This window comes from Poecile atricapillus, chromosome Z (assembly GCF_030490865.1).
Source record: "Poecile atricapillus isolate bPoeAtr1 chromosome Z, bPoeAtr1.hap1, whole genome shotgun sequence".
Taxonomy (NCBI): domain Eukaryota; kingdom Metazoa; phylum Chordata; class Aves; order Passeriformes; family Paridae; genus Poecile; species Poecile atricapillus.
In genome coordinates, this window is record NC_081289.1 from 134,705,114 (window position 1) to 134,718,321 (window position 13,208).

The 13,208-nt window shown below is 33.6% G+C and overlaps 1 protein-coding gene across 1 annotated transcript in view; it reads right to left on the bottom strand.

Annotated features, from left to right (window-relative positions):
- Positions 1 to 13,208, bottom strand: part of SPEF2 (sperm flagellar 2) — a 92,271-nt gene that overhangs the window by 31,586 nt on the left and 47,477 nt on the right. Inside the window, 2 exon segments of the mRNA XM_058825918.1 lie at positions 11,311 to 11,552; positions 12,742 to 12,880. Coding sequence (XP_058681901.1) covers positions 11,311 to 11,552; positions 12,742 to 12,880 — 381 coding nt within the window.

A 13,208-nucleotide genomic window follows, 5' to 3' on the forward strand; every position in this document is an offset into this window, starting at 1 on the left:
AAAAACAAGAACTGTTGTCTGTTGAACTCTGAAACAAAATTTAACTGTTTGAAAAGCCTTTCACAACTCACATTTGGGAGTTAAAACTAGCTCCATTTATTTTATTTTAAAGAAATCTTAAGAAAAGATCAGTTATGTCCAGCAAACCCTATTCATTTTTTTAAGCAGGAATAGATTTGCTTATGAGCAAACAGAAACTTCAAATTTCATGTATGGTATTAAAACACAAAACTATGCATAAAAAAATTTAACAGACAGATATGGGTCTTTTCTTTCAGAATTGGACTTTTCTGGGTCAGTGAGAGATCACTGTAAAACCTCTGCAGTAAAACAAAACATGTAAAATAAATTTCAAGTTATTTAAGTTTTGAGAGATAAAGCTGATTTGATTAGGTTGTGATCAATTCCACGGCATCAAAACAGGAGTTTTCAGATTACCTTTAATAGCAAACACAATCAGTGAAATACTGGAAAGACTTACTTATATTTTTCCTTTTTCCAGTTAAACTTCTTGTCTGTTTGAAAAGCCAAAGCTGTTCACATTCTATGACTAAGACACTTCGTTTGAAGTGAAACAGTGAAATGAGATTTAGGTTTATTAAAAAGATATGTGATAGGAATATGAAGAATGTGTTTGAATATTAATTCTATTATGTTGCTATTCAAAATCAAGTTGCCAATTTGAATTAATAGTCTGCATCTCTGTAGATCTATTTATCTCCAATCAGGAAAACCAGGATTAATGCCCTCAACACATCTTAATACAGCAGAGAAATCCTACACATATTTAATCTTGTAGAGAAGAGGACAAAAATAGATTTAGGAAGCCCAGTCTGTTGGGACAGGAGGAAGGAAGGGAGAAACACCTGGACTTGAAGCCTTTGTATCCTCCCATAAATTTCAGCATGAAAGCAAAAGCTAGGGAAAAAATACTGTCAGTGGTAACAGTGCTCTGATGTCACATCTTGATAGTTTTTATCTACATTGAGAAAAAACATCTTCTAAAAATTGTGATAAATCATGTGCTGTTTCCTGAAGCAGCTTGGATTGCTAACATAATAATTTTAAGGTAGACAGAAATTTGTTTTTTTCATGAAAACTTCAAGCCTCCAGAATCAGATCATTTCCATACAGCACAATGAAACCTCATCACAGGAGCACCATTACTGGGACATTTAATCTAAGATTCAATAAACCAGGTAACATTTTAGTGGTTCATGGGGAAAACAGGATATGGTCCATGAAGGAGCAACAAAAAACAACAGGGAAATATTTTACATCTTCTTTGCACTCTCAGATTTTCTAGTGATTTACCATAAAGAGCTCAGCTAATAATTTTTGGTTTTTGCTAAACATTTCCCTTTCCATTTGGTCACTGCCAGTCTAACTTAGCTTTCATGATGTCACACCATCTTATGTTTTCAACTGTTTAACTCCTACTATGATTTCCCTACAGGACAATAAAATATGTAGTTCCTGTATTCTTTATGAGTTTCTGACTTCCTGAAATTTGATTTTCTTCAAAGATTTCTAAAAGGGTACTAATATCCTCTTATCACTTTTTGTGAAGGTACTGACCTCAGAAGCATATATTGAAAGTATTTGAGGGACAAGGAATTTAAAGAACTTGCATCAAAACTAATGTCTGAAATGATTAAAGGATTGAAATTTAAAACATTAATCACAACTTACATAAACTACATAATCGCTTATATTAACTATAGAACTGCTGATGTGCTCTAGGGCAACTTATTTTACTTTACTACTTTCTTCTGAAACATCTGACGAGGGACAATTCCAGTTATAAGAATTCAAAAATTTCAAATGGACTGTGACTTAATTCCTCCTGCTGACATATGTAGAAGGAATGAGAGTCTCAAATGAACAGAGGAAATCCCTCATAAACGTGAGGGATGAAATATATTCCTCACAGTTTTTAGATATTTTGTCTATACTTGATGGATTTGGCTATATATTACAGAGCACAGAACTGGTTTTGAGTATCTGATTATAATACCAAACAAGAGGTGACTCATCATTTCAACTCAAGGGCTTCATGATCACAGAGAGATGCTGAGAGTGGGCAGCTACACAGATGGTACCCAGAAAAGAATACCGGTGCCTGCAAATGGTATTCTGCAAGCAGTGAAAGAAAATAATGTCCTCTAGGAAGGAAAAAGGAAAACAATTCCCAGAATTGGCTTTTTCCGCTTAGAAAGTCTCATTTTAAAAAAGGTATGCTCTTTACAAAATCCTTTTATAAGTACAAAATAAAAGAAACCAAACCTAATAAGTTTTAGCTGAATAATGTAGGAGAGTGAATAGAAAATTAAATATTTTTAATTAAAAGGAGTAACAGGCATCTTATAAAAAGAATCAGTATTCACGAAGATTTTGAAAAACTGGAGAGATGGTCAGGGTCAGTAAGTAAGTTTCACCAGAAACAGATCAAAGAACTTTTTGGAAATGGACTGCACAAATTGATACATTTATTACATTGCAGATAAAACAATTCAGGAACAGACTGTGAGCACATTGAAGAACAGGATTAGAATTTAAAGTGAACTTCAAAAATTGGAGATAAAGTCTAGAATAAAAGTACACTATCCCATAAAGATAAATGTCAGGTTCCCACTGGGCTGACCAAATGAACTGAATAAATATCCCAAAGGGAATCTTAGTGACAAAGTAAAATTTCTACAGAAAAGTCTCTAAGGATTACAGCAGATTACAATATTATGAGAAAGTACATAGGAAGTCATTGAAAATAAACCTTTTTTTTTCCCTCTCCCCTAGATGTTAAGGCTTCTGCTACAATACAACTTTTGAAACTCTAGATCAAGAAGGATGGATGTAAACAAAAGACATCTCAAAAGAAAGCAGCAGGAATCATCACATGCTTGGAATATATCTCCTGAGACGTGAGGTTGAAGGAATTCTGCTAGCTTCATGGATGAAAAGAAGGTTATGTGAAAACATGCCTCCACCCTGCAGCATGGAAGTGACTTTAGTGTTACAGATACAGAACTACCATTTTTTGGTTTTTCTTTCTTTTTTTTTTTTTGTTTTCACCTGTGTAAAATCCTTGGGACACATTTTCAAACTTTTTCTAATCTGAACATAATTAAAAATCTCCATTTGAAAACTTTGAGGAAAAAGAACCCTCTTGGTATTTATTATGTGATTTAGAAGAAAACTGTCTGAATTCAAAATTCTGATATATAATAAGCTACATATCTAATAAGGTAATCCATTAAATCCATCCTGTTGCTTATTAGGCAAAGTATATCTAAGCTTTTTTTTTTTTTTTTGGTCTATGAAATCACAAGTACAGATATTTTATACAACACACAGTAGTGATCTCTATTTCTGATCTCTTCTGATTAACTCTCCTGGAGTCGATTAACATGCTTTAATCAGGCATTGCTTCAAAACCTAGTCAATTTCTGACACACTGTTTATACCCAGAAGTAGTATGAGCATCTTTGCAAAGCACCAAAAAGAGAATGTATGTCTCATATATACACACACACACACACATATACATATCTGTGTGTGTGTGTGAGATATAGCATACACAGTACAGAGCAGAGCTGAGTAATACAGTAGGGTGTGGGATATTGGAAATCTGCTACTACTACATACATTTTATATTGAAAATAGAGAGTTATCTTGATTTAGCAGTGAGTTGATTCAAAGGCAAATGACCTCATATTCATTTCTCCCAAATTACCTGTAGTACATCTTCATTTGCTATTGGAGGAACCAGAAAGGGTCTTTAATGATTTAATTTTAGCTATCTTTTGATAAAAATCACAGCTATTTCCTTAATGGTAGAAATATATTCTGCTGGTATGCTTTACTTTTGAAATTATCAAGTGGAAAGGTGCATTTAGAATACATAGAACTGTGAAAATACATATTCCCTAAATCATACTTATTCTCAGTTCCTAGATTAAAAATCAAAATACAGTATTCTAATTGCAACCCTTACAAATATTCTTACAAGGAAATAAAAAGTAGTTAAAGCTGTCAAGTGTATTAATAATATCCTGTATGTAAGAGTATTTGTTATGGGAAGACTAATTCAAGCAGTTAATAATCAGAAATGGGAAGATGGATCTGTTCTGCCTGTCTAGGGAAGTCTTCAGAAGAACAAGTCTGAGGAAGGTCATGTTAAAGTTTATCTGGTCTGCACATTCCATGAGGATCTGTATAGGGAGAGCCAGATTTAGAAATAGCATGGTATCTTCTAAAAATATTTTCTACTCTACCCAATGTTATGGAGTTCATGCTCTTCAACATCTGCTCTGCAGAAGCCGTATCTGGTGAAACAGGACTGGCAGCTTCCATGCAGGTAGCCCAAGCATGAGCTTCACTACTTTGGTGTGTGTTTATAAATTCAAGTTTGAAGTCATCAGTGCCAGAACAAAAATTATGAATATTTTCCCCCAAATCCACATTATGTTTACGACATGGTACACAAAACATTATTCCCCTTTCATCATCATATTTTAACCAGGAGTATTTTGTTAGCCATATTTTTGGAAACTGGTGATTCCTCTTTGTTTTCTGACGTTCCAAATCTTTCTTCTCTTTCCCTCTGTCACCAACTTCTCCGTTGCTAGAAGAATTAGTCTTGCTTTTAAATTGCTTCAGTGCTCTTATGGCTATAATTTAAAAAGAAACAACTAAATAAAAAAAAAATTATTTGATAAAATATCAGTTGAATCTTTTATTTTTTTGTTCATTTTTATCTTATTAATTTCGGACAAGAGTGTGACTTGAAAGAACAGCCATGAAACAGAACAAGGAAAGCAGATCTACACTTAAATCTCTTGAAGGCTTCCAAGGATTCTTGCAAGAATTTGTCAGTTTTGATTTTGATTATTAGACATTTGTCAGAGTATGCAACCCATGAAGTGCAGCAGCATCAGCGCTATTTTTGAAACAGTGAAGAGGAAAGTTATGAAGTGGAATTCAGAATGGTCTTTTAGGCAAAATGTCTCCAAAATCTACTCCTGCAGTCACAAACTTATTACTGTGTCCATCATACCTGGCATTAGCAGAAATGTTAACTTGGAGGAAGTCTGTAAATACATAATCAAAAACCTGACACAGAATGCCTAAGATGCTTACATAATAGCTGACATGATCTCTATTTGTATTTACCTGCAAATGACAGTATTACTGCTCTCCGAACCATATATGCATTCTTAATGCACTGAGATTGTTCTCAACTTTTCCCAAATTATTCTGAAGATGGCCACCCTTATATTTTGTAGGAGCAAATCCCATAAGCTGACATTTTGAAAATTTTATTTCTAGATCCCATTTATCTCCTACTTTTGCCCAGTGATTTAATGATTCTTTTGGTACACCATTGCCATAATTTTAGGACTTTGAAAAGAAAGCAATCAAACAAGAAAGAGAAATTGCATGCAGAATAGAAGCAATAAAATGAGAAATCTATTTGTTCACTGGGACTTAACAAAAGTAACTCTGCAGATGACCTAAAATCGGACTCTCCACCCTCTGTATTGTGATGGGTACATCAAGAAGAAAAATTAATGAGTACATTAAGCTAATCATAGAGAGAAATGCTATTTCTAGTGCTTTAAAATATCTTGAGAAAAACAATTTTTGTATGCCACTCTTTTCTATTTTAGAAGAAGGAGCAAATTTTTATATGCATATAATACACAATTTGTGAGAACTGTTTGTTCCCATTGTTTAAAAAAGTGACAACTTGTTCCATTCTATTCTAAGCATCCTGAAAGGTCATAATATTAATAAGTTAGGAACATGCATTAAATACATTTTCAGTATGAATGAATTTTGTAAAGAACTTAAAATCTGAGGTAGCAGCTGTGGTCCACATGGACAACAGAATGAACAGTCTCAGAAAGTTTTTCTGACGTGTGCCCAGGTACCATGCACAGAACTGAAAAGAGGAAGAGAAATATTCTTAACACAGAGTAAAGATTAAAAATCTTCACTAGGCAGACACAAAACCACAAGGTAAGGTGAAAAAGAGGTGGAGGGCTGGAGAATTGGACCTGAAATTGACAAGTAAAAAGCGTGTAAGAGACAGAAACATTTTAAGATCTCTATAGTGCCTACCACTTCTTTAGGCATACAGAAACCTGTGGAAATTTGCTGGTGATTAGGGAAATAGGAATCAGAGTACACCTGTGATGCACCATCAAGGGTAACATTCCCTGTACGATGAACCTTCAGTGCTTCCAATATTTATTTCAATTCACATGGAGAAACTGGAAATACAGGAAAAGGTGGAATCTGTCACAGTGGTAGCATGGAAAGAACAGAGGATACAAAAGGAAACCAGCCTGTACTACTTATGAAGCAAATTATGAAGCAACTTCTTCCTATAAAGTTTGTTATCAAATGAAATCAAGAAGAAAACTAACATGGGAAAAGCTACACTAGGTAGAATTGGTTTTCATTAAAATCTTCTTAAAAGGCAGTATCATTCTCTGATACACACAGTGACTGGCAAGCCTTTACATGTTTCAATAAACAGTGAAGAAACTTAAAAAAAAAATGCCAAAAAAAAAAATAGTGAAGATATAACAGATTATTACCACTAGTGAAACTGAAAACAGAAAAAACAAACATTTAAAAAGCAGCATGACATCAGCATAAGTTTACACTACAGCCTGTGAACCAGGACTTTGACATTTTAAATGGAACCTGTGACATTTAAATAAAGAGCAATCACTATGCCTCAGTTATAAGGGTGATATACAAAAGAGACCATTTTTTAATGATACACCAGTCAGTAGAGTATTTTCTATAGGCACTGTATAAAAATATCTCCATAAACTGATGAAGTAGTAAATCTCTATTAAACATTCAGATTATAAATTTACAGAGGCAACAAAATACTAAGAGATTGTAAACATATACTAGAGAATTATGTTACCAGTTATTCCCTGACCATAACATTTTACTAAAATATTTGAACAGATTAGTATTCCCTTCTATTTTCACTGAGAAAAATGTTTCCATAGCAGTTCCTGCCTAGAACTTTGGATAATAATCCTTTGCAAATTACACACCAGACTCTGTAGCAATTTTATAAGGATGAATGAGTGAAATAAACCCTGAGAGCTGAATTACATTCTTTGAACTTCAGGACTCTAAAAGGTAGTAATATGGGATACTTCTACCCTTAGATGAAAAAGATGGGAATCTCAAAAACATGATACTTTCCGTCCAAGTTGTTGATAGACTCATCACTCCCTATAGGTCAATTTCACTGTAAACATCTGCATAATCTATTCACTAATTATTACTGGTGCTACTATATTCCAATCTTCATTAAATAGGAAGAATTGGAACTTTAAACTTAGAAGCACTGGGAATTAAGGTATTTTGTTGCTGTACAGATGTAGTGAGGGATGAGGTCCTCTGTCATGCTGACTGACATCTTAAAATTTTATACATATACATACAAATCTCTCTCTCTCTATATATATATACATGTATATACATACATATAGTTACATACACATATATATTTTTTTTCAAATGCACAGAAACATGTTAAATATATTCCACAAATTTTTGAAATTAAATAACATACATGACTTAGTAAGAGACATAAAAAGAGGTGTAAATTATTGGTGGAAACGGTGGAATTACTGTTTTCACCTAGAAAGAAATACTTCCTCTGTCCACGAATTTAAAACTTTAATATTTTCAAGTTTTAAAAACCCACATTGAAGATAAATAGTCCTTAAAATATATGTTAAAGATGATGAATCTATTCCTATGCTCTCATATGGACTCAATCTCTAGTTGTATCAAAGTCAGGCAATTACTATTCTTCAATTGTTTCTCCAGAAGTGCTTGGGGAAAGAAAGCATAACATGTAGACATTATCAAGGGTCATTATATAATTCTGTCTCCATAAAATATTCCATTGAAAAGGTAACATTTCAGCTGAACATGCACTTCAATATAACTGTCTGCTCCAAATCTATCAACACAGTAAAATTCAATTCACAAGTTCATAATTTGAAAGCAAACAGCAATGCAATATGGCCATTGTCCCTTATAACTTAGCAGGCTAATAGTTTTAGAAATTAGTATTTTAAACAATTTTTGGTTATTTGATACAGAATTTTTTTTAGACCTTACTGGTATCTATTTTATCTAATTATAGAATCATCTCTGTAATTAAACTGGAATTGGTCATAAGGATCATGCCTGTGAAAAAGAAAAAAAAATTAAAATGCCCTTGTGTGATTCCGTCATAAGATGGAGAACAAATCTGGGATAGAATCTACTTGGATCTGCTTGGTAATGCAAAACCACTCCCAAACTGAATTCTCTGAAACAGCTCTGGAATTAAATGGACACATTCCATACATGTGCGCTAATTGAAATGACAAGATGTGCTTATAGAAGATCACAGTGCTGAAGGGAATCAAAGAGGATGACAGATAATAAAAGATAATAAAATATTTTAATTTTGTTGACTATAAAAGCATGCAGTCAAAAAGACTATAAGAATGAAAATAAAAAAGGTGAATGTTAGTAGCTCCATTTAAGACTCCTCACAGCTCTTCCTATGAAAAAGTACTCCCAGGGTAATATATTAGAGCAGTGTTCAAAACTTGATCAAAGAGTGAAATTAATTAGTGCAGACTCATGTTGACTTTGGGCAATAGCACTTGGGATAGTAATAAAACAAAACGTAAATTGTTTTCTCAAATGAAAGACTGTCAGTAGGTAGGAAGGTCCAGCACAGGCTAATTTTGTCCGCTGGTGCTTAGAATGCAGAATAATGTGCTTCCACGGAGAGCCAAGTGTGCAGGACTGCACAGAGTTGTCTGTGAAGAACCGTCAATTCTTTAAAACTTTAGATTCCTAGGAAACACAAAACTGTTTCATAAGAATTCTTCCATGAATATCAAACATTTTTAAAGTATACTGGCACTCCCATTTCCAGCTTTAATTTTGGTAATTTGTTAAATATATCTTGAAAAGACTTCCTTTTGACATTTACCAAATAACTTGTGAGAAACCTGTTTACATGTTAATTTCTTCTAATAGAATCACTCCTCCTTTTTTACTCTTTGTTTGCTTACATTTCTAAGTAAAAATATGCTTCATGCAATCTCCATGATGCTTTAGAAAAGCCTAATTTCCACTTTTCAAAACAATTTTAGGAAATCCATTATTCACAACTACCTCTATTCTGCTACAAAGAGACTGGTAGATTTATTCTATTTAGACTTGCCCAATAGCCTATACTTCATGTGATTTTTTATGTGGCTTTCAACTATGAATGCTGAGAGATATGCTGGGGTGCGTAAGAATAAGAAAAAATAGGATGTTTGGCAGCAAATCTAGATCTGTTTGGAGGTTCTCCAAGATAGGGGTTTGTTTGTTACTTTTTGGCATCTCCTTTAGAGATGCTGATCAACAATTTCACTGCTGCTGTGCTGGGTGCTTTAGTGTTTTTCACTCTTTTGTTCAGTGAGAGACTAACTACTGAGATGTGTATTTTCTGTTGACCATTCTATTGAACAAGGGGAGACAGAAGGCTATGAAAAATTTTCCTATGTTTTAGGAAAGAAAGGAGTCTATTCTATAATGAAGTGGTTGCCTTAGGAAACCTATGATGTGATTTATGCTGTCTTAAAATGTGTAAGAGACTGTGAGGAAGTATTCTAAAGATGATGTGCACAGCTTGTGCTTTCCATCCTAATTCAGCTATCCAAAAAAGGTAAGTATCTTAACTTTAATCTTAAAGAGAAGATAAATTCATAGGGTCTGGGACCTTATTTTAAACAATAATTCTTTCCCATTGTCTCAGAGAACAAGCAATAGCATTCTTTTACTGTTTCATGGCTGCTAAGGCAAGAAATTTCCTCTTTCAGATAGTCACATAAGTTACGTTGGGTCATTTTAGTGAATACAATACTATCAAAAGAGAAATATTGTAGAATGATAAAGACTTCAGTTGTTTTCTTGCTAATTATTACAACTTTACAAAGAAAATGTCTGTCTTAAATATGTCAAGAATAATAAAGTTTGTAATAGACACATTTTTCTAGTTTTAAGTATTTTAATCATGAGTGATCCAAAACAAAAAAAAAAAAAACCTCTCAAGTGTAAGTACCAATCAAACTGGTATCTGTGTTTCACTTCTATGGCCCAGTAAATTATTACAAACATACAGATTCCTAGTTTTGTGTGGCATTATATATCTGCAATACTGTGTGCAGAATAGGTCTCTACCGGACATTTTGAAATGCTTACACCCACATCTACACTCCTACACTAGAGATAGGATGATATGCATCTCACTGAGGGAAAACTGTAAATATCTTTCTGCCTAAAACAGTTTAATATGCAAAAGAAAATTGGAATTGCTGTATAAATATACATGAAAAGGATTTCCCAATAAAGAGTTAAACTCAACTTCATTGTGCCTTTGTGGCCTTATTACATGGGAAGAGTTAGATCTTGAATTGTAAGCACCTGTTTACACATTGTATTTCACAATCTTAGTGGCAATAATACTAAACTTATAATATGGAAAACTGGTAATGAAACGCTATGCAAATACATGTGTAACTACTTTCCATCTGAGTTTAAAACTGCCTTACCTAAATTACTTTGCAACATTTATACAGTCTCAGGAACTATTGTAAGTCTTTTTAGGCATCCTAAGCCTTAAGTTCCCATAATTAGAGGGTAGACATACAATAAATGCATGTTTAAAGGTAGAAAAAATTACATATCTGAGCTAATGCATGCAAATCACCCAAACAACAGGCACACATTGACTTTAAGAATAGAATGGTTAATATTTATAATACAGCCTATACAATAGTTTCATGAAAATACTGATAATTTTAAAATGATGTTTTAAAAATAACACAGCCTGAGTTCAATGAGATCTCAATTAGTAAAAAAAATTTTAAAATTGCATATTTAAGCAAAGTAAGCATGATACACTCTGTACTGAAAACCTATTACAGGCTAAGAGAGATGTTAGAAAAATACTAAATATGTGGTCTTGACAATTAAGAGCCCATAAGAAAGCTATTAAAAGCTTTCAAGTGGTCTGTTATTTCACATTTTCAACATCCCCCACTATGACTTTGCTTTTCTGTGTAGCAGGATCTTTAACTGTAGTACAATCTTTAACAACACGGATAACTAATGTTATCTTTAACAATATAGATAACTAACTAAGCTCCCAATTACTCTAGATTTTAAGTAGGTAACCAACAGTCCTTTGGGAGTTAAAAGGAAAACATTTCTTACCTTTAGGTGCCAGCTGTAGAAACTGCTTATGAAGTGTAGTAAGTTGTGAAATAGTTAGAGTACTACTTCCAGAGATTTCTATGCGTTGAAATTCTGGTGGAGGAACAGGGTCAGGAACAGGGTCAGGAACCATTTTTACATCGCTATTGATGAAGAAATCTGTACCTTCTAAAGTCATTTCATAGTGGATTTTGCTAGAACTCTCAATATGATGTCGTGCAACCTCTACCAGTTTTTCAACACTGAAAACGTAAACGCAGAAACTCATGAGTATAATACACAATGTTAACAACGTTGCTTTAAATTTTAATGTGCCTGTGCTTTTAAAGCTTTCCTAAAGTAAGAATTTCAAATCCTCTGTGTGAATTCTGTAACTACCAAAATCATTATGAAGTCTACTCCTCCTCTGGCTGCAAGAAACCTTTTGACTCTAGTCACAAATTTATATGTAGTCAGATCTAAGACAGAAAAGACCTGATGGAAAAACATGAAAGTACTTTCTAAGCTAGCATACTGGGGAGGCATACGATCTCCTGTTTCAATGACTCCTGTTTTGTAATGACTACAATTTATACAAAAGAGAAAGACATCAGCTCTCTATAATGTGGAGCACAGATTTGGCTTGCAGTGTCAGGTCAAAGGATATGATATTCTGTAAACATGGTGTTTTTGCTGGTAGATATCAGGAGAGAAAATAAAACTGGCTGGAAGGAAGAGGCTTTGCCTCTTTGAGCCATTGCCTGTTAAAGCCTTCACATCCTGCATTTATGCCTCTCTTCTTGGTCATGCCCTCACATGGATCAAGCAGCACTGTCCCAGGTATGATTCAAAAGTTAGTATAGGGCAGAAATACTTTGTAAAGGGCAAAGCCATTCCTTTCCTGTAGAAATGTCCTTTAACGATATAGACATTGGTCATTCTATGTCAGATTGTCTAATTTCCTATAGTGATCCCAAGTACATTTTATTTAGTAGGACAGAAAAATTGTGAAGAACTGTTTTTTTAATGGTCCTTGAAATAATTTTGAGAAACGTAGTATGTAGTTTTAACAATAGGTGTAATTTTCCAGTGTGTGCAAAAAACAGGGAAGAAAATAATCCCACACTCCAAAGTGACAGGAGCTACTGAAATGATAGAGAGCTGTCTATTAAATGGAATAACTGATTGTCTGCTCATTAATCTGCTAAACCTGTAGTCTAGAAAAATAGCACAGCATGATAATTACCTTTACAGCTACAAGCAGAACATATTAATCAGCCATGAAATGAGTTACTAGCATTCAGGTTTCTAAGATAAAACTAAATTAAATTTACATTTATTTTCTACATTTTTTCCAAATTACTTCTGTCTCCAGAAACAACTACATTTACTACCGTAGTCTAGATTAAAAAAAGAAAAAAAAAAATCCTATTTAAAATTGATGCTTGTTACCTTGATACTTCCTCCAAGAACATGGATGCAAGCCAATTTTCCATATCTTTATAAGCCTCTTCTGCTTTAAATTTTAGATCCACAAGAAATGCTAAAGCCTTTTCTTTTATAAGTTCTAGCCGAGATTTTGTGGCTGCCTCTGTTTAAAAGGTAAAGTCATAATGAATAATATTTATAAAATGTGAGGAATGTTACCAGTCCAAGCACCTAAATTCAACATATTTAACTGTTTTTAGCTAAAAAGGATAGCTTAGAGGATTAACTTGCTGCCTGGCTAGTCATCTTTCTGTAGTACTGTTAAGGCTGCTGTAATTGTGGCTTCTCTACATGCTCTTTGTGCAGCTGCTATCAGTATGTTGCAGAGGTAAGTGCACGACAATTTTTGTCTCCCTGTATTTTCAGAGGCAGGTACTGCACAGACAGATTACTGATAAAGCTGCACTCTTAACACTAACAGTATAAAAGGC